At 38.7% G+C, this 22,149-nt stretch overlaps 1 protein-coding gene across 1 annotated transcript; it reads left to right on the top strand.

The window, feature by feature from the left end:
- Positions 1–179: 179 nt before the first annotated feature.
- On the top strand, positions 180–20,545 carry LOC134803716 (protein suppressor of forked). Its single transcript, XM_063776523.1, has 19 exons — positions 180–390; positions 480–671; positions 1,275–1,307; positions 3,927–4,024; positions 5,359–5,512; positions 6,512–6,605; positions 7,927–8,066; positions 8,918–9,109; positions 10,593–10,730; positions 11,239–11,381; positions 12,182–12,339; positions 13,061–13,145; positions 13,580–13,661; positions 14,592–14,699; positions 15,293–15,381; positions 16,212–16,312; positions 17,143–17,277; positions 19,107–19,213; positions 20,337–20,545. The coding sequence occupies exons 1-19, from the start codon at positions 343–345 to the stop codon at positions 20,439–20,441; spliced, it is 2,202 nt and encodes a 733-aa protein (XP_063632593.1). The 5' UTR covers positions 180–342; the 3' UTR covers positions 20,442–20,545.
- Positions 20,546–22,149: the final 1,604 nt, after the last annotated feature.

A 22,149-nucleotide genomic window follows, 5' to 3' on the forward strand; every position in this document is an offset into this window, starting at 1 on the left:
GTCTATGAGCATCCTTTTTATTTTAAAATGTGTATTTTTTGCCTTAATCAATATCTAACTCAATTTTAATTACCCGTTGATTTCAAACAATGAAGGAAATACTTTTATTAATAAGATGTTAATAAGCTAAATAAAATTGAACGCGGTCTTAAGTCATGCAAAAAAAAATTTGTATTGTCTATAGAAAGCGGCGTTGCTTGGACGTTGACGTTGTGCGTGCCGATTATTTTATTGTAGCTATTAGTGATAAAAGACGCTCGGAAATGCAATAAACTAGCTTGCAGTTTCACTTCGGAGACAGTTTATTATTTCAATTGCTAGAACTATAATTTTAATTTCGAAATGGCTAACCCAGCCACTGCTCCCGTGGTAGAAGAGAACCCAGAAATTGTGAGTATTTCCGTGTATTTACCATGAAATATTACATTTTTGTGTAATCACAAGGTTCTCAAGATGTTAATAATGGTTTTTACATCCAGGATTGGGGTAACGAGCGATTACAACGAGCGCAGCGGGCCGTAGAAGCCAACATATACGATGTGGATTCGTGGTCTCTGCTGATTCGGGAGGCCCAAACGCGGCCTATCAGTGAAGTGCGGTCGGTGTATGAGAAGCTGATCACAGCGTTCCCGACGACGGGGCGGTATTGGAAGATCTATATTGAACAGGAGGTAAGTGCTAATTTTTTATTACCTACACATAATTATTGGAAATTTAAATTGGGAATTTTATGTTTAAAACGCCTCCTATTTCTGATCTGCCTGTCTAAGAATATTCACAAAAAAATACAGAATTGCTGAGCTGTTTTTTTTTAATGTAGGTTGTTAATACCTAGAGTTATACCAAGGAAAGTCTACAGCGATTTTGATAGCCCACGCAGTGCAAGTGTTATTTACACGTCATAAATTCATAGAAGTTTGAAGTTTAAAATGATACTTGCACTGCTTTGCCTATCAAAATTGCTGCAGACTTTTCTCGGTCTGACTCTACAGTTTGGTTTAGGCCCTGTAGACCACACGCCAATCACTAACGCTCTGTAGCGAACGAAACGCGACTGCCACTGTCACTAATATGGAAGAGTGACAGAGAGACAATGCGATTTGATGGTGAAGCACAAGCGATTGTCACCTTGGCTAGGCCTCCAGGACTGTCACATTTCAAACATAAACAGAGAGAATCCGACTGTCTTTGTCTTATGCTGGTACTTTCATTTTTAACAGCCCCATGTAAAACGTTCAGCACTCAAGCTAACAGCACTTGTATTCTGATTTCAGATGAAGGCACGAAACTTTGAAAAAGTGGAAAAGGTTAGTACTGCAAGCGTAAGTCTAAATAAAGGGAAAAAAATAAAACCTCTACTCTATGCCACAAGCGCTGGTACAGATAGACATGTAAAAGTACTTTTATTGACTACTAAGCATGATAAAAGTACAGAAAAAAGTATAAACAATTTTTACTACTTTTTACATGTTCATAGTAATCAACACCACTATATTAAAAAAAAAAAAACATTTTTTGGGACTATACCCAATAAATAAACTAGTTTTAAGACAAACATAGCACCTATAAGAAAGGATAGTTTTTAAGAGACAAATATAAGATTATTTTAGTGTGTAAGACAATAAAGATGGTACATTAATGATATCTTTTCTTTCGGTTAGGGTGTGTTAAATGTGTTCAGACATGTTGGAGGTGATTTTCTTTGGCAAATACGCTTAATTATAATATAAAATGGGTCACTTTGATGTACATTTCGATGTTCCATGTATTATGTGAGATATTCTGCATATAATGTGGAAATTAAAACTTATTATGTTTGAATTAACAAATAATTAAGGAAAAAGTTTAGTTTTCCTGTTTTATCTATCTGGGGATCATATCTGAAATGTTTCATTGTATAAAATGTTGCCATAGAAGATCACTTTTGACATGTAATATCCCTATTTACCAGTATACTACAAATTAATTTATGTATATAATTTGAATAGTAAAATGGGCCACTAACAATTTTCGCATACGAAGCCATATATGGCGGATATGATATTCAACTTTATTGACAACTATTTAAGTTCAAATTTAAACAAATATTTTACACGCAGTAAGGGGCTTATATATACATTAGTGAAAAATCGGTAGTAAAATTGATCATGTGTATGGCACAAAAATATAAATTAATATCTAGATTAAAGGGCTCCTTGATGACTATTAGTGGTTGGGGAACTAAAATCGATCAGCGTGCTCGTCGTGGCATAAATGTGCAATTTAGTTGGCTTAAATTTTCGTACCTTTTATCAACAAATAAAAGTTTTCCATAGCCAACGTCATGCACACTACCAATAACAATATTAATGCCATTGTTAGATTGAAATCGTAAACAAAACCCGCCCAACTGCGTGTGAGACCATGCACAATCGAGGATTCCATAGATGTAAGGCTGCGTTTCCACCAGAGATATGAGAGGATGCGTAGCGAGGAATGTTTGTTAAGAACCAATAGAATCACTTCATTTACCTATATTCATGCACTCAGCGTGATTCTTTTGATTCTTCACAAACATCCCTCGCTACGCGTCCTCGCATATCTCTGGTGGAAATGCAGACTAAATAGTGCAAAAAAAACTACAAACACCATACAAACAAATGGCCGTGGATAGACAGACATAGTTCCTAGTTGACTACAGACTCCTAAAAATTTGCTCAATAATAGCCTTTTGTAACGCTTTTCCAAGCGCATCAATCTAGGTTTTCCCAAAAAATGTAAATAAAATTCGAGTTTTGGGGAGTTCTGTGTAGATGACCATAGTGTAGGACTTTAGCTGCGAGCGTCCTGCGGCAAAGAACTTTGTGCAGCGTGTACTCAGTCAGGCGTCTTTCATACGTTTTCTTACATACACACTTTACGCACCACGCTCACGTCGCGCTGGCCTTGTGCTGCTGTGAGGCTTCACAGATCTTCGATTTTTTTTAGATTAGGAAGCTATCAGCCTTTGGACATGACAGGCAAGTAAATTGTAGTAAATGTGAGTTTTCTATTTAGTATTGTTTTTTTTATGAACATACATTGAGGATTTTGGTGCGGGAATGATTTCGTGTATTTACAACTTTGTTTATTGTAAAATAATTATCAAACTAAGAATTAAAAATAGGTAGGAAGCTCCAAATGTGCGTAAAAATGTTCAAATAGTACCTATAGTGTATTGAAAAACACTTTTGAAAAATAAGTAATGGCAAATATGTAACAATTAAGTCAATTATGAATCATATACGATTATTTACATTCTTTTGCTTTCATAAGTAATAGTTAGGTACTAATTCTAAAAAAACAAACTATAGTGTAAAACGTTCCCGCACCAAAAACCCGATGTATGTTTATGAATCATGATAAAATATATATATAGTGCCGTCGAACATTTACAACAAAATTGTAAGAACTTGGTCTCTGATTGACGCTGTACGCTGCGTGCAGCGTCAGATTGTTAGCAAAACGTTATTAACATTTAGAAAGTGGCGTATTGTTCAGTCTACAATCACCAGAGAGCTAAAAATAACTAGGGGCGTGGTCAGACATTTGTGACGTTATCCATGAAAAGGGACCTTATTGTCGATGGCGCTTACGCCTTTATTAACGATGCTCCGATATAAATACAATGCTGCGCGACGCTGTGCGCCGTAAGCGCCATCGACAATAAGGTCCCTTTTCATAGATAATGCCCCATTTGTGTGCATCTTAACCTCTCCAATATATCTGATGGCGCCTATCTACGATAGATTCATCAAGTCAAGAACCAAAGCCTTATATTTACAATGTAAAACACTTAACTGACCGCCGGTGGTCCCTATGTCTTTAAAATAAGGTTTACGATACGAATTATCAATTAAAAGTCTTATAGTATATTTTATGTGAATGTCTATTAATTGTTTGTGTAGCTATTCCAACGGTGTCTGATGAAGATTCTAAACATCGAGCTATGGCGGCTGTACCTCAACTACGTGAAAGAGACGAAGTGCATGTTGCCGACATACAAGTAAGTGTCATATGTTTGTTATTTACGCTCGACGCTGCTAGCGTAAGCGTCAAGCTAATTTGCTAAGCGTTTTAGGGTTCCGTACCCAAACGGTAAAACGGGACCCTATTACTAAGACTCCGCTGTCCGTCCGTCCGTCTGTCACCAGGCCGTATCTCACGAACCGTGATAGCTAGACAGCTGAAATTTTCACAGATGATGTAATTCTGTTGCCGCTATAACAACAAATACTAAAAACAGAATAAAATTAAGATTTAAAATGGGGCTCCCATACAACAAACGTGATTTCTGACCGAAGTTAAGCAACGTCGGGCGGGGTCAGTACTTGGATGGGTGACCGTTTTTTTTTTGCCGTTTTTTGCATTATGGTACGGAACCCTTCGTGCGCGAGTCCGACTCGCAATTGCCCGGTTTTTTTATGAAGAGGTTACACTTTTAGCTAAGTTTGTAAAAAGGAGTTTTATCCTCCTAAGGCCCAAGGTCCTGCCTATAGTAGGTACTTATCCAGTTCGATGAAATTTAAATCATATTCAATTAGAACAGAGTCGCATTTCTTCTGTTTCGCTCAATTTTTAAACAAAACCAAAATAAACTCTATTCCCTGCACTAAAGGTTCAAATTTCAGTGGCAAATTCTGGATTTTTCATTTGTATGGCTGGGCCTTAGTAGGCTAGATACAAGTAAGTGTACAGATGTAGTGCATAATGGTTTACCATCGTATTTTCACGGAAACGTACGAACGTGTCTTGCTATTTCAGTCAGTCTCGGTATAAAAATTACTGAGGTTGACTGTAGTAGCATGACAAATACGAACATTTCCGAGAAAATACGGGATTCAGTTGAATAATGCCACACGTAGCAGAGAACAGCCGATATACCTACGAACGCAGTGGCGGCGCAAAACCAACATTTAATGTGGGCAAAGTACATTTTGCGAGACCCTCTGGCGGTCGAATTATGCTTAAACCATTGGGGCGCGAGGCCACTCGGACCGCGAGGCCATAGGCGGTGGCCCACGCCTAACGCCGCCTCTGTACGAACTACGAACGCATTTTTGTCCGACCTGAAACACGATGGGAGCTCGCTCCGTCAAAAATAATGTAGGAAATTCAATAAAATTTGATGAGAAATCAAAATGGTTTATTTTGTGAAGTTTCACAATTGGTCTGTGTAAGATTGCCCTAAGGCTCGAGTAGACCCGGGCCAACCGGGCCTAGGGTCTACATAGAAAGGTGCTGAGAAAAGGGCGATTTGTACTTAATAAGGGGCCCTGGGCCTAGGGCGGTCAAGGCTGCAAATCCGCCACTGCATTTTTTTTCTTTCTTTTTTCCCAGAGAAAAAATGGCTCAAGCATACGACTTCGCCCTGGACAAGATTGGACTAGACATCCACGCGTATCCCATCTGGAACGACTACGTCACGTTTCTCAAAAGCGTCGAGGCTGTCGGATCGTATGCTGAGAACCAGAAGATATCTGCTGTCAGAAAGGTATTTCAATTTATAGAAGCATTAAATAATCCGAAATCGCTACGCCGAAATATTAAATATACAGGATGCTTTTTATGACTGACCAAACTCTGACGGATAAATACCTACATAGGTCATACTGAATAAATTTTACTATGGAGCCAACCCCGAAATCGCGAAAAAATTGACTCTCCCAGACAAATATTCCATTCTATGGAAAACATTGACTCTGATTCACCGAAGTGTATGAGACGCCAGAATTTTTTTTCGCGATTTCGGGATTGGCCCAATAGTAAAAGTTATTCAGTATGACCTACATATTCAACCCCCAGAGTTTGGTCAGATAACAATCTACTTTGACTCCAGAAAATTATTTCTCATTTGATGGTCTCATCGGAAGATCTGGGGGCCGATTTTTGAATTTCGACCACTCGATTTCGAGTATTTCGTTCAGTAATATCTACGCTACTAGGCATTTAAATTCTACTAATAGAATTGAAATCGAGTGGTCAATACCACTAGATTCCAAATTTCGATCGCTCGTATTTCAAAAATTAGCATTTCGCCGTTCGCCACCGATTTTCGAGTGACGAAATCGAGCGATTTAAATTCAAAAATCGGCCCCCAGCGCTGAAAGTCGCCAGCAACATACTATGATGGGGCCATTTCGTGGCACGTTATATTCACTATGTTCATTTTGTGTAGGTATGTAAATTGTCTGTGTTTATGAATAAAAACATTATATTCTATTTTATTCTAAAATGGCACCCTAAGCGCCACTTGCACCACCCCACTAACCCGGGGTTAAGCGGTCAAACCGTTAACCCAGTGTCAAATTGTACTAGTAACCATGGTAACTCCAGGTTTAACCGGTTAATCCCGGGTAAGTGAATGGTGCAAGTGGCCCTTACTCAGGTTGTGCTGTGAATCCCATACTCGTACCGACAAGGAGTACTTATTTTACTATTTTATTTAACTTTACGCAACACTCTGTGATCTAGATTTTATTTCTTTTCACAGGTGTATCAGAGAGCTGTTATCACCCCCATAATCGGTATAGAAACATTGTGGAAGGACTACATTGCATTCGAACAGAGCATCAACACTATTATTGGTAATTTATAATGTTTGTAACATCATTCATGTCATCATGCGAAATATCTTTTGACAGTTACCAGTTGCTTTTCGGTGAAGAAAAACATCTTTACAGTACATATGGTCCTATTTTCCCGCACTAGTGCGTAAAATAGCACTTTTAGTGCGTATGTCAAAAGTTTAAAGGGTCATATGTACTGTAAAACGTTGTACGATACACGTGCGAATAGGTAATTCGCAACTCGTGTCGATTTAAAACACTCCCTTCGGTCGTGTTTTAATTTATAGCCACTTGTTTCGAATTTCCTCTTTTCCGCACTTGTATCGTAAATAACTATTAGTTTTCAAAACATGATAAGACTATAGTGAGCTATGCAGTCAATATTTACATAATAGTTGGGGAGCCCAAGAGGGGATTTTTGTATTTGTACACGTTAGGGTGGTAGGGGGTTCAAAAAATCGTTAAACAGATTGTGGGTTTGATCATTTTAGTCAAAATTAATGCTATAACTGTGCTATTACTACATCTGACCATTATTTGTACGCATTTCCTTAATCTGACGGTTACAATGTGAAAATTCGGGCTTCGAACTTGTGATCGTCAGATTAAGGAAATACGTACAAAGAATTGTTAGATTAAGTTATAGAAAAATTCTAGCATTAACTCGGACCAAAACGACCAAATCCACAATTTACTTACCGATTTCTTTTAACCCTCCACCAACCCCCCGAAATTTAAAAAAATCTGTAGATGTTTCCTGCTCGCTGGAAAAGAAAACGTTATACAACATTTGTATAACCTTTTCTTTTATCCAGTAGATAGGGTATTTTCCTACTAGTCAAATCAGTTACTTTTTTAGAACTTTCAAAACGATTTGCTAATATGGAATTTATATGAAACATTACATCGTGACGTCACGGTCAACTCGTTTACTTTTTATACTTCTATCCGATTTATTAAATAGAACTTGTGTTTAAAAATAACTCCTATCTGTGTTTTTCTAATAATTATCTGGTGCTTTATTTCATGCATGGTGTAAAATAATTTATTTTAAATACAGTATAATACCCTATTCCGATTCCAATAAGTCTCTACGACGCTCGCGCAACTCGAGTAACTACACATTTAGCATCGCCGGCTCCCCCGCTATAAAATTGAAATCCTCTTATCGCCACTTTCTTACTGTGCTATGAAGACTCCGAGGCCTGATTATGACTTTTTTTTAATTCTACTGATTATGACTTTTTTGTATTCTACTGATTATGACTTTTTTTTTAATTCTACTGATTATGACTTTTTTTTTAATTCTGCTGATTATGACTTTTTTTTAATTCTACAGCCGAAAGAATGGCTATGGAGCGTTCCCGTGAGTACATGAACGCGCGTCGCGTCGCCAAAGAACTGGAGACAGTCACCCGCGGCCTCAACAGAAACATGCCGGCTACGCCCCCTACCGTCGATCGGGAGGAAATGAAACAGGTACCTTATACTACTCGCCAAAGAGCTGGGAACAGTCACCTTAGGTGACCTAGGTCTAGGAGGAAAAGGATCCGGTATATAGTACAGATATAGAATAGAATAGAATAGAATAGAAATAGTTTATTCGTGGCATAAAAAATTGGTAACAGACAAAAGAGAAAAAAAGAACGAAAATTAAAATTTACACTTAACATTACAACACATATCATTACATAACAGAACAAGTAAATAGCCACGAAATGGTCCCGACTCAGCATGGTGTCAGCCTTGATGGGCCAACGCTGGTCTTCCGTCGGGGCCATGGACGAGTGAATCACGGAAACGGAAAGTACACAACATTTAAATAATGAACAGTGGCAAAAAAACAAACGAGTTGGAAATAAATAAATAACAGTAATTCATTAAGTAATATTATAAAATAATTACATTTTATGGAAATAAAATAAAAACCAAAAGAAATAATGGCGAAAGACTAAAATGTGAACGCGACCAATTGTGACATAAGTGTCGAGCAGTTGGCGCCATCTGTTACAACACAGCAAGGATTAGGATAGTGCATAATTGTTTCATTATTTCAGTCAGTCTTGGCACACAAAGTACTGAGATTGACCGAAGTGCATGACAAATACGAACGTTTCAGAGAAAATACGATGGGAAACAATTGTGCACTACATCCGTATGTAAACTTACGAGTGTATTATTGACATGCTTTTTACAAGCTTCTTAGCATGTTTTGCGAAAAATTACTTCAGTAGTCACGAGAAAAATAATTAGACATGGATCCTAGTTTCGTTTTATATTAAAAATGTTGTTTAGTCAACTATTATTTTAATCGTTTATCTCTGTTCCAGGTGGAACTGTGGAAAAAATACATAACCTGGGAGCGTTCCAACCCGCTCCGTTCAGAAGACACAGCTTTGGTCGCTCGTCGAGTCATGTTCGCTATAGAACAGTGCCTCCTTTGCTTGGCACACCATCCCGATGTTTGGCATCAGGCGGCCCAGTTTCTGGACCATTCGGCCAAACTTTTGACTGAAAAGGGGGTAAGTTCAATCTAGTCCCACAATTAGCTTAATTGGTGTCTCTAAACCTTTTAAAAAATACACTTTTTAACTTCTAGCCGCCCATACGTCAAACCTTGCCAAGCAAAATGAAATTTTATTTTGTCAACACAAAGTTCAAATTAGAATGGAACAGGAGACCTTTTTATAGGTCTCTGGGCGGCTAGAGGATATAAGGTGGGTTGGGCATACTATGCTTGCGTACACGGAATATTTCAGTATGGGATAGCATTGTGGGGAAACTGTATAACTGTTGAAGCCATATAAGGTGGTACTGGTGCTCGACGCGGTCCCAGTACATGTCATCTTGAAACTTAAGTCCTTGTCAATAGAGGTGACAGCAGGGTGTCATCTATTGGGCATTAGCATGTCGAGCACTAGTACCACCATCTTAGGTAGTGTAAATGTTTGATATACTTAGAGTCCCCTTTTTCTGTCTGTCGTATCATCCTTAAGTTGCCAAGGTTCTCTCAGGCTCAGGTTCTTGCCAATTTTAGCTTATTAGGGTTCCGTACCCAAAGGGTAAAAACGGGACCCCATTACTAAGACTCCGCTGTCCCTCTATCTGTCACTAGGCTGTATCTCATGAACTGTGATAGCTAGGCAGTTGAAATTTTCACGGATGATATATTTCTGTTGCCGCTATAACAACAAATACTAAAAATAGAATATAATAAATATTTAAGTGGGGCTCCCATACAATAAACGAGATTTTCTTTGCCGTTTTTTGCGTAATGGTACGGAACCCTTCGTGCGAGAGTCCGACTCGTACTTGGCCGGTTTTTTATTCACACGAGATACATCTACACGCACATTTCTTGTGCGAGACAATAATCGGTGCCTATACTTTGTTTTTTTTTAAGCATTAGAAAAAGGGTAAACAATCTTGACGTGTGTTTTTATTGAAATACGCTATTAAAAATTAGTAACAAACTATGAACTCACTCACTAAACTGGTATCGTCTTGGGTCGTCCCATTCGTTTTTCGTCAAGTTCTTAAATTAGTCCTATTCTGATTTCGTCACTCATTCTAAATTCGTCATATCGTCGGTGGCTTTCAATGTAGAATGAGTGACGAAAGCAGAATAGGACTAATTTAAGAACTTGACGAATGGGACGACCCAAGACGATACCACTAAACTCACTCACCACTCACTCAATCCAATACTCATTGAAACCAAAAAAATGTAAATGATCATCATTTAAAATGCCATATAATTGTTACATAATAGGTGCAACTTATTTTTCAAGTGTTTTTCTATAAAAAAGACACGTCAAGATCGCTTATCTTCTTTCTAATGCTAAAATAAAACGAAGTATATTCTCTTTGCCACAGGGTCGGGAAGCGTATTAATCTTGTTGTGTTAAATTGTCTCAATTTCTTTATCAGTATAATGTATACTTTTAAAACTATCTAACACTAAATAAGTATATTATTAAAGAAGTTTTTTTTATACTTTTTCAGGACTCAAACGCAGCCCGCCTGTTTTCTGACGAAGCGGCGGCGGTATACGAGCGCGCCACCAGTGGCCCTTTAAAAAGGTCCACGTTGCTGCACTTCGCCCATGCCGACTATGAGGAGAGCCGGCTACATTACAATAAGGTGCGCCTGCAATGGATTCACGTACTACATTACCGGCCTAGGCCGTAAAATGACGAAATCTCGAATAATCACAGATCACGTTGGGGGAGGGGGGGTATAAGGAGACCTCACGTGTAGTTTTCTACAGTGAACGAAACTAAGAAAAAATACCTAGCACATGAGTGATACTTTTTCTCGGTTTCGTTAAACAAAAATCTCCAGCACTTCAAAATATCGTCTATTTTACGAAATTTTGGAGCGCGTGGCCTTGACCAACGTGGCAAAAATTTCAAAAAAATACATGTGAGGTTATGTGGGGGCAGGTAGCCAAAAACCTCACCAAATATAAGGGGGAAGGGGGTCAAAAAGAAGCCGAAAACACCTCGCGTGATTTGTTCACAACCCCTAAGTACATCCGGTTGGGATTGGAATCGGCGGCTCGTTACGCTCGGCTCTTTTAGGCCGGAAATTCCTATTTTCCCGGCCAGCCATTCCCTATTATTGTAGTAATGTACTATTTTCATTACAGGTGCATCAAGTATACACCCGCTACTTGGACATGGAAGACATCGACCCAACATTGGCCTACGTACAGTACATGAAGTTCGCGAGGCGCGCTGAAGGCATCAAGTCAGCCCGAACTGTGTTTAAACGAGCCAGAGAGGATCCTAGGTAAATATCAGTCACTTTGTTCCGAATCAGTTACTTTTATTAGGGTTCCGTACCCAAAGGGTAAAAAGGGACCCTATTACTAAGACTCCTGTCCGTGTGTCTGTTACCAGGCTATATCTCTTGAACCGTGATAGCTAATTAGCTAGACAATTATATAACAACAAATACTAAAAAGTACGAAACCCTCGGTGGGCGAGTCCGACTCGCACTTGTCCGGTTTTTTTTACTGAAATGCCAGTCTTTATTAGAATCTTTTATTATTACAAAAAAATTAAAGTAGGTACAAAAATAACTCTTGTTCCTCGCGCTGTCCCGGCATTTTGCCACGGCTCATGGGAGCCTGGGGTCCGCTTGGCAACTAATCCCGAGAATTGGCGTAGGCACTAGTTTTTACGAAAGCGATTGCCACCTGACCTACCAACCCAGAGGGAAAACTAGGCCTTGTTGGCATTAGCCCGGTTTCCTCACGATGTTTTCCTTCACCGAAAAGCGACTGGTAAATATCAAATGATATTTCATACATAAGTTCCGAAAAACTCATTGGTACGAGCCGGGGTTTGAACCCGCGACCTCTGGATTGAAAGTCGCACGCTCTTACCGCTAGGCCACCAGCGCTTAGCGCAAAAATAACTAAGAAGTGTAAATTTATTTTATCCGTATATCTGAATATTTGTTTCAGTGATTTATGTTTAAAAGAATAGTCCCACAAAAGAATAATAGGCATAATGGTTGTCGATTTGCGGATGCGAAATGCTCAGCAAAACTAACTATAGTCCTACAAATATAAAATATTATTGTAGATCAGCCTACCACGTGTTCGTGGCGGCAGCCCTTATGGAGTACTACTGCTCGAAAGACAAGAACATCGCCTTTAGAATCTTCGAGCTGGGTTTGAAGAAGTTCTCGCACATACCGGAGTATGTGCTGTGCTATATCGACTACCTATCCCATCTTAACGGTGAGTAAAACTATCATATTAGCTGAATAATGATCTGTCCTGGATGTAGACCGTCCCCAAGGATCTCCACAGCGACTGGTCGGGTGCTGTTCTCAAAAGGATCGCCCCAAGACAAGAACATTGCCTTCCGGAATCTTCGAACTGGGTTTGACTTCCTATAGTATCTTAACGGTGAGTTAAACTATCATATATCAGCCATAATACGTCTACTGCTGGATATAGACCGTCCCTAAGGATCTCTACAACAACCGGTTGTATGCTACTCTCAAGACACAAGGATATCGCCTTCAGAATGATCGAGCTGGGTTTGAAGGAGTTCTGTGCTATATCGATTACCTGTCGCATCTTAATGGTGAGTAATAGTTATTAGTTTAACAAGGAAGAAACAGTAAATTTTGATAAAAAGCGATTTTATCCACTGTTTGCAAAGAGTAAAGAGAGCCTTGCCGAGCAGGTGTGGTAACAAATAGTTAATTGAGGTCCTTTATAAGGGGTCCCTTTGTTTGACATAATTATTGAAAGTCATAATGTAATGATTGTCAGATTATCATTAGTCATAATTCTGAAACCGTTAACTTTTCAGGATTTTCGTAAGATTATCCTATAGATATGTTAGGTTAGGTTTGTTTTATGGCAATCCTGAAAAGTTACGCGTTTCTGAGAAAAACCAAATTATGACTAACGAAAATGTGGACACTTTATAAATATAATTTGTTTTCAGAGGATAACAACACCCGCGTACTGTTCGAGCGAGTGCTGTCCTCCGGCAGTTTGAAGCCCGAGAGCTCTGTGGATATCTGGAACAGGTATAAATATAGTACTTATGAATTTTATGAAATGATTTTTCGGCTCGGACCCTAACACACACACAAACACAATGTGTTTAACAGATTAGGGTCTGTGGCGTAAAAATCATTTCAGGAAATTGAAATGATTATTTATCATACTTACCTGTGCCAAAATGCTCTTATTTCCACCCAAAAAAAACAATGCGTAAAATTAATTCTGTATGTAACTAAACGAAATGATATGAAATTTATTAATGTATGTGGAGAATGGGTTACATATTAAGGTTAAACATATTTTCAAGATCTTTTGTATTCATAAAAACTGCAATACTAGTTAAATTAATGTTGGTAGCCCGACTTAACGTTTTGCAATAAATTAGTCGAGATATAAAATTTACCGAAAAAAATAATATCTGATGTACTGCGGCTATAAATATTGCATATTTTGTTAGATTTTTAGAGTTCGAGTCCAACATCGGTGATCTGGTGTCCATCGTGAAAGTGGAGAAGCGACGGCAGGCTGTGCTCGAAAAGGTACACACTGGCAAAAATACTACCACCCAATGAATATTTTTTATTCTAGAATCAACGCCATCCATTAATTTGCCACTTGCACCATTTTTAAACCTGGAGTTACCATGGTTACCAGTACAATAGGTATTTGACTGTAATTAAAATATTTTACACCATGCATGAAATAAAGCACCAGAAGATTAATAGAGAAATGTAGACAGCAGTTAGTTTTAGGCACAATTTCTATTTTAAAATCCGCATAAAACTATAAAGAGTAGGTGATTTGATTGTGACGTCACATGCTAGTGTTTCATATAAATTCCATAGTAGCGAAATCGTTTTGACAGTTCGAAAAAAGAAACTGATTTGACTAGTAGTCTAATACCCTATAAGACACTGGGTTAACGGTTTAACCAGTTAACCCCGGGTTAGTGGGATGGTGCAAGTATACTTTACTTCTCTTAGGCAATTGATGTCAACGCAAAATCGTGACAACGACAGCATTTGACGTCGATCGTTTTTTGATGAAAATCTACTATAAAACACCCCACTTTTAGGTTGGCATTATTTATTCACAAAACTAAATTTTACCCCCGTGGCGTCAGTGGCACGGCAAATGGAGGCGCCGTTTGGCGTTCAAAAGGTTAAGGTTTTCAAGAAACTTCTTTGACATAAAAAAATTATGCCTACATACCAGATAAAAGCAATACTTGCGTACTTGTTTATAGTCATTTTCAGGGTTTTTTGTGCCAACTCTGTGGAAAATAAATATTGAATGAAAATGAAAATAATTTATTTGAAAAAACACACAAGCTTAAACAAAAAATAATATTTATTTACATACAAGATATATACAGTGGTACTACTAAACGAAATTAATAACTAGCTTAAATTTAAAATAGGCCCCTGAGGCATAAAGCTTAAACTAAAACATACAGTTTTTGTCCTCAGATAAAAGAGTTCGAAGGCAAAGAGACGGCACAACTGGTAGACAGATACAAGTTCTTGGACTTGTATCCTTGCAGCATCGCGGAACTCAAGTCCATTGGCTACACTGAGGTGAGATATAGTTATACTCTGTATCTTTAGGTATTTAAATAAAAGTAAACAAAATCTACCCTCAAATAGCTCCTTAAGCCAGTTGAGGGCATTGGGGTATCTCAGGACTGGCCTTACAGGCAATAAGAATGGGGCATGACAGGGGCCAGTACAGCGGTGTGGCACCGCTACAACGCGATTGGTTGATGAGTTCGCATCACGCGCGCGATTGGTCGCAACTGCGTTGCGTTAGACTGCACGATTGGCTCGAATTCGTGAGTGACACCGCTGAACTAGTACCATTTTTAGTGACCGTAGGGCCAGTCAATGGTTGAGGGTAGATGAAAACAGTACATGATCAAATCCGTACACGGCGGGGAGAAGTTGATAACTCGCGGGAAAAAATTGAAGAAATTTTAACCGTATGTCATTTTATTTTAAGTTCAAATTTCTTCGGTAGAATATCTCGAGTTATCAACTTCTTCCCGCCGTGTACGGAAATAATGTAGGTTAAAGTATAGATAAATACAGATAAAATACGAGTTTACAAATATAAATGAGCTAATCTAAAATAAACAAAGTGGCTGCATATGTAAAACACTTATTTTTTGCAGGTGGCGTCAATGTCGAACAAGTCTTGGGCCCTCGGCGGACCGTTAGCCGGGATATCGCCTGAACTGGCAGCAGTTATACTGGGACAGAAGTAAGTTTCGCTATATCACAATAAGAAACCGGATAAGTGCGAGTTGGACTCGCGCACCGAGGGTTCCGTACAGTTCTGCAAAAATATTTTACTCTTCGAAGTCCGAAAAAAAAGGCCAGATATTTTTGCGGCCTTCGTTATGTTATATTATTGCAGGTGACTGTACCATTACGCAATATACGGCAAAAAAATAACGTTAGTTGTATGAGACCTCCGCTTAAATCTTTTTTTATTCTGTTTTTAGTATTTGTTGTTATAGCGGCAACAGAAATACATCATCTGTAAAAATTTCAACTGTCTAGCTATCACGGTTAATGAGTTACAGCCTGGTGACAGACAGATGGACTTCTTAGTAATAGGGTCCCGTTTATACCCCTTTACGGAACCCTAAAAAGTGACTAACACCGTTTACCCAATGGCTAATACTTTCAAAGAAGTAACAGGAGTCACTTAAGTTTTTAAAGTCGAAACTCTGAGGATGAGTGACCTGCTCGTAAGATATATTGAAATCAGGTTTTTTTCTATATATGAAACTAGTATGAGTTTTAGCCGAAATAACAAATCACGTGTTCATTACTTTTTCATGTTCTCCAACATATATTCAAACCAGTAATTAACTAGCAATTTGTTGGAACAAAACTAGAGGGTTTGGTCACTTCTCAGTACTTCGGAGGACAATTTATCCCAATAGGTTGTTTGGGCAGTTAAATAAATACGTGTCTATTAGTTTAGAGTACTCTATAACATATATAAAAATAAATCAAATAGGAACCGGACAGTAGGGTATGTTTCCTTGTAAGATAGAATATGAAAAATACCAATATTTGCAGAGATAACGACCCGAACAAGGACATAGCTCGTCCGGACACCAACCAGATGATCCCCTACAAGCCGAAGGCCAACCCTCTGCCCGGCGAACACCCTATTTCCGGTAAGTTAATTATTATTGTAGATATAACGAGTTTTTCGAAGCGCTGGTGGCCTAGCGGTAAGAGCTTGCGACTTGCAATCCGGAGGTCGCGGGTTCAAACCCCGGCGCGTACCAATGAGTTCGAAACTTATGTATGAAATATCATTTGATATTTACCAGTCGCTTTTCGGTGAAGGAAAACATCGTGAGGAAACCGGACTAATCCCAACAAGGCCTAGTTTACATACCCTCTGGGTTGGAAGGTCAGATGGCAGTTGCTTTCGTAAAAACTAGTTCCCACGCCAATTCCTGGGATTAGTTGCCAAGCGGACCCCATCAGGCTCCCGTGAGCCGTGGCAAAAATGCCGGGACAATGCGAAGAAACCTAGAAATCATTTAATTATACATAATAAACAATTTTCATGAACCTCTGGAGGGCTATTTGCAGAATACAGATTTTTTTTATTCAAGTTTTGGGGTTATAAAAAAACACCTCCCTTACGGCTTGGCCACGACATTGAGCGACTTGCGACGGCGGCAGCGATAACCATAGGTTGGAGCGAGATACAGCGATCGGACCTTTCGTTCCCACCTATGGTTGTCGCTGCCACCGTCGCCAGTCGCGTAATGTCATGGCCGCCGGAGCCGTTAACTTACCTTCTTTATTGCCCCGAGTTATCGAGACTAACCCGCGGACCTTGAACTCGCGCAACACTGACGCCGAACGCTATATATTAGCTACAAGCCATGTAATATCAAAGATAATTTAATATAGAGGCGTATTGTCAAAGTAAATTTAGTAGTCACAGCATGTAGGTAACTCTGCTGAATACAATAAATATTTTTTCCAGGTGGAACTTTCCCGCTGCCACCCGCTGCAGCTCACCTCTGCACCCTCATGCCGCCGCCAACTTCCTTCAGAGGGCCGTTCGTAGCCGTCGACAGGCTCATGCAGCTGTTCAACAGGATATCATTGCCTGACAAGCGTGAGTATAGTATAGAGTATAGCGTAACAATGACTGAACAACTTTAAAAGTGTCTCCAAGATAGAATGTGTGCGTTGAACTGTCTGTCAGTTTGTGGCCTAAATGGAACTTAAATTTGACGTATAGGTAAAATTTCTTGAACTGATCTTGTTCACTTACCTGTACTAACAATGGCATTGTTCTATTACAATCCTATTATCTGCTTTTGTTCTCGTAGGCGCCAACCAATTTACTTACAAAATAAGTTAGAAGTACATTGCATGTATATTGAATTCTAAACCTTATTTCTTGTTGAATGGGGTTAAAATGGTCTAAAAAGATAATATCATATTCAATCTTTTGGAAAGTCACATGCACCTTAGCCACGACAGGGACGTATTCTGGTGTTAAATAAAATATGTAGAAAGATAAAAATGTATAATTATTATACATATTAGTTAATGTCCACTTGTACTCGCATTGACCCACGGTCGCCACATAAATATTATCAAGTCCAGTAAAACGTAGCCAGGGTCGTTAAAATCACAAGGTACAAAATCCAATCGAAAGCAGGGAATGTATATATATTTGTATATATTTATATATGTGTATATGTCTTTGTGTTCGTACAGGTACGTAATTGTATCATCAAAGTATACCACATATTTTTGCACCGCCTACAACTTATCTGCTTTGCCTGAAGGTTGACTGGTAGAGAATGCCTTATGGCATTAAGTTCGCCTTTTGTACAGTGTGTTTTCTTATGTGCAATAAAGTTTAAATAAATAAATGTCCGGTAAAACTTAGCCAAGTTGCGTAAAAGATCAGTAGGAATTGAATAAGAACACATGTACTGAACGAGCGAAAGCCAGTTAGACAGTAAGATTTAAAACTACAATCATATCATAATGTGTCCCACAATTTGATAACAGGCCAGGTATTTTTTTTTATTGGTGTCTCGCTCGCTCTTTTATTGCAATTGCAGTTAGGTATAGGTCAGAAAAAATTACCACTAAATAACATTCCGACATAAACAGATAAACCACGTGCTTATCAATTGCAACAATGCGAGTACGACCCTGGCGGCACATCTGTTATCTCTAAATGCAAAACGTGTGAATGTTATTCTTACCTTCAAAGCATTTTTATCCTTATGGTAAGACTATAGAGCCGAAAATATAATGGAATTTTATGGTATCTCATAGCTGTTTTTCTACTGAGTGTGTTCTTTTTGAGTGTCGATGGTTGTTAAATGCAAAAAAGTTAGGTTAGCCATTATTTAGTTAGTGTATTTTGTAGTCTATTGTTTAAAGAAATAGAGTCGTTAATCTATACTAACATTTCAAGGCGGTTATAATCTGCTTTTACTACGAGGTGGTTATCCTAATTTGTGGTTTACCACTCAATGGTATTGTATTCTTGAGACTATTTGAGTAAACTAGATCAGATCGTCGGATTCACACTATACACACTATTCCTTATTATTCCTTGAAGTAGCCAAAGAATTAAAACTACTTAAGAACCGTCCCCTCATCAGTTGTTGTTAGAACTACACATAGACTAGGAATCCTCTAGACGGAGTTTAGAGCAATTATTTGATGAAACCGATGCTGCCAAAAATACGGGGGTGCGGGGGACGAGGTGAGCGAGGTCCCGTGCCGTGATTGATCCGTTCAAAGACACGGACGCCACACAAAGACATTCGACTCGAAAATGGAGTAAAACTACCGTATATTTTGTGGCAGAGGGGAGAGTGCTACTATGCTCAATCTGGACGATGTCTTGTCTGTGGAACTACATCACGAAATAGATATTTTCTCTCATTGTTTATAATTGTATCTGTTCCACAGCGCCAGCGCCAACGCAAGAGAACGGCTGCGACACCAAACTCTTCGATTTGGCGCGCTCCGTTCACTGGATTGTGGATGACGAGGGGATCACTACTGTCGCCAATAAGGTATGCTATAGTTTGGTTTTTTTAGCATTAGAAAGAAGGTAAGCTATCTTGACATGTCTTTTAATTTAAAAACGCTATTAAATAATCAGTAACTACATATTACTTATGAAAGCAGAAGATTATACCTAAATGATCGTATTAGATTCATAACTGTTACATATTTGCCGTGACTTGTTTCTGATGGCTCCTCTACACGATGGGTCAGCGCCGGCCACTCCAAGGGACGCATTTATGCGTTAGAGGGAGCAAGTGATATTGCTATCTCATTCTACCGCATGGCTGCGTCCCTTGGAGTGGCCGGCGCTGGCCCTTCGTGTAGAGGAGCCATGAAATGTGTTTTGCAATTAAAAGACACATCAAGATTGTTTACCTTATTTCTAATGCTAAAAAAACGAACTATAGTTAGATAATAGAGTTAGACCACAGAATAAGTAATAGTACTACCGTACAGAAAGGACACTTCCTACAAAACCGAAGATTGACAGCAATTCAGGGTCGAATCATGCTGTCCCTTTCTAACTTATGGCACTATCGCTTCGACTATTTAGGGTTGTCAAAATTCAAGTAATTATCTTATCTGTGGTCGTGCACGCAAGGAACGTCAAGTCAAGATAAAATAAATTAAATTAAATGATTCACCTTTTAACGTGAATGACATACATGAATTTAGTAACATACTAACAGCAAAGAGAATTTAGTAAATTATCTTTACTAACAGTTACCAGTAGAATCTTTAATTTGATTTGACAAATTTCATTCTAAATAAATTACTACATTAAGGGCCAGTTGCACCAACCACATTTGACAGACTGATCAACGTCAGCCGGCGCGCCACTATGAAACTTTCCATACATAAAAATTTGCGAACTCTTTAACCCTTTACCAGGCTAAGGGATATATATTTCCCACATACGGTACTTCAAACATGTGTTCTATTTTCGATCAGTAAGACTGACATTCGATTGTCATTTTTGAACTATCAGCCTGGTAAAAGGTTAACGATACGAACAGTTTGGTGCAACCGACCCTAAGTATGTATAAAATAGTGGTTTTGATAGCATACTAACAGTTACCAGCGGATTTCCTCGACAACAGTGTCAATGATATAATTATGTCATTTCAGTCTCGCAGAAGAAAGGCCGGCGAAGACTCGGATGACGATGATTTGAGCGTCGCACCGCCCGTCAACGATATCTACCGCGCCAGGCAGCAGAAACGAGTCAAATAAACTCACTAACTACACCTATAGTACGTTTTTATTTGTATTAGAAAGAAGGTAAACAATCTTGATGTGTATTTTTATTAAAAAACACGTTTTAAAAATAAGTCACGGCAAATATGTAACAATTATGGATATAATACAATCATTTATATTCTTCTGCTTTCATTAAGTAATAGTTACTGATTTTTAAAAAGCGTTTTTCAATTAAAAGACATGTCAAGATTGTTTACCTTATTTCTAATGCTAAAAAAACGAACTATAGTAATAGATAAAGAAACCTGTTAATTAAACATAATATATTAGGGGTTTAAGGCAAAAAAATCATCTCGGATGATTCATACTATACTCGTATAATCAGCAAAGTGTACAAACATGTATTCGGGGGCTGCTGTGACGGACATAAGATTAAGTTCAAAATGTGAAATTTATTCTCACTGGCCTTAGAGCATTTAGTAACTGGAGATGCCTTGGCTGTCATTTTCTGTACAAAACAGTCTGCCGATTTTTGCGGGGGAGGGGACGTCAAATGTATTGCTATCTCTTCATGAATTGTAACGTAACGTCACAGGAGAAATAATAGGACTAGGTACAGAAGACTCACTCTCTAACAAAACGCGTCTGTTAAGATCAGCACAGATATGGCCGCTAGGTGGCGACAGCGCCACGCGCGGCTTATGGCAAACCCCAAAATTGGGGCCGAACGGATGTACTTTTAGCTACCTGTAGCAAAGTGACGAAATCGCGGAGTGAGCCACGCCTGGTAACGTACAAATAGCCATGTCAGGCCATACAAAAGTTTGCACAATTGTGCAAAGTTTTCGGCAGAGAGCTAAGCTCTTAAAGGCGACTCCGGTTATTAAATGCTCAAAGTCACTGCCACTTAATAGGTTATCTAAAGATTCCTCTGACATAAAATAGTGTCAATTCGAAACACCTACATTGGTGTATGACAGACATTTTATCAATTCATGTGAAATGATTTTTTACTATAATTATTATGAAATGAATAAAACTTTTTGTAATATTTTGGTAGTTTTATTTACTCACCTACAACAATACTCTCTAGCAAAATTCATCATAATATTGTCATAGGGACTATAGAACAATACGATAACATGATTTAAATATCTATTAATAATATACATACTTCAGTCGCTTAAATCTCGGGTAAATCCATCTGTCAGATTATGCGATTTTGGTATTAAGAAAAGGTAATAGGGTAGAGATTTGCTGAGAGGGTCGAATGGATTTACCCGAGTTTGAAGTTAAGCGACACACTTGTAACCAAAGAGAATTTCGTATAGAGGCGTATTGCCAAAGTAAATTATGTAGTCACGGTAAATTTACTGCTGTGGCAAAGGTATGGCCTATACTCGTGTAGATGACCTTTTGATATTTAACAGATATCAGTGAAAGAATAAGGATCAAAGTTAAATGGCGTTCTAAAAGTTTTAATCCTGTGTCGAAAGATGGCAGTAAAGGACTATGCGTCAAAATGGTCCCAAAACCAACAGAGTTGAGGGTTAGGTCATTAGATAGGTATTTCTATGTACTTCATTTTGTTCTATGGGCACCAAGCGGAATTCCATTGCAGAACGGAGAATTTGGTATTTTAGTAAAAATGTCGTCACCCTTATTACCTAGGCCATAGAGTCCACCGCCGGGCGAGCGCGGCAAATCATTCGGTGTGCTCGCCCGGCCGTGCGCGAACATT

The sequence above is a fragment of the Cydia splendana genome, chromosome 27 (assembly GCF_910591565.1).
Source record: "Cydia splendana chromosome 27, ilCydSple1.2, whole genome shotgun sequence".
Classification (NCBI taxonomy): Eukaryota; Metazoa; Arthropoda; class Insecta; order Lepidoptera; family Tortricidae; genus Cydia; species Cydia splendana.

Bases quoted from the DNA above. Each gene is read 5' to 3' on its own strand.
- LOC134803716 (XM_063776523.1), top strand. From the start codon at position 343: ATGGCTAACCCAGCCACTGCTCCCGTGGTAGAAGAGAACCCAGAAATT. The intron at 12,340-13,060 runs GTGAGTAAAACT...ATTTGTTTTCAG, and splicing joins CTACCTATCCCATCTTAACG to AGGATAACAACACCCGCGTA. The intron at 17,278-19,106 runs GTGAGTATAGTA...TCTGTTCCACAG, and splicing joins GATATCATTGCCTGACAAGC to CGCCAGCGCCAACGCAAGAG.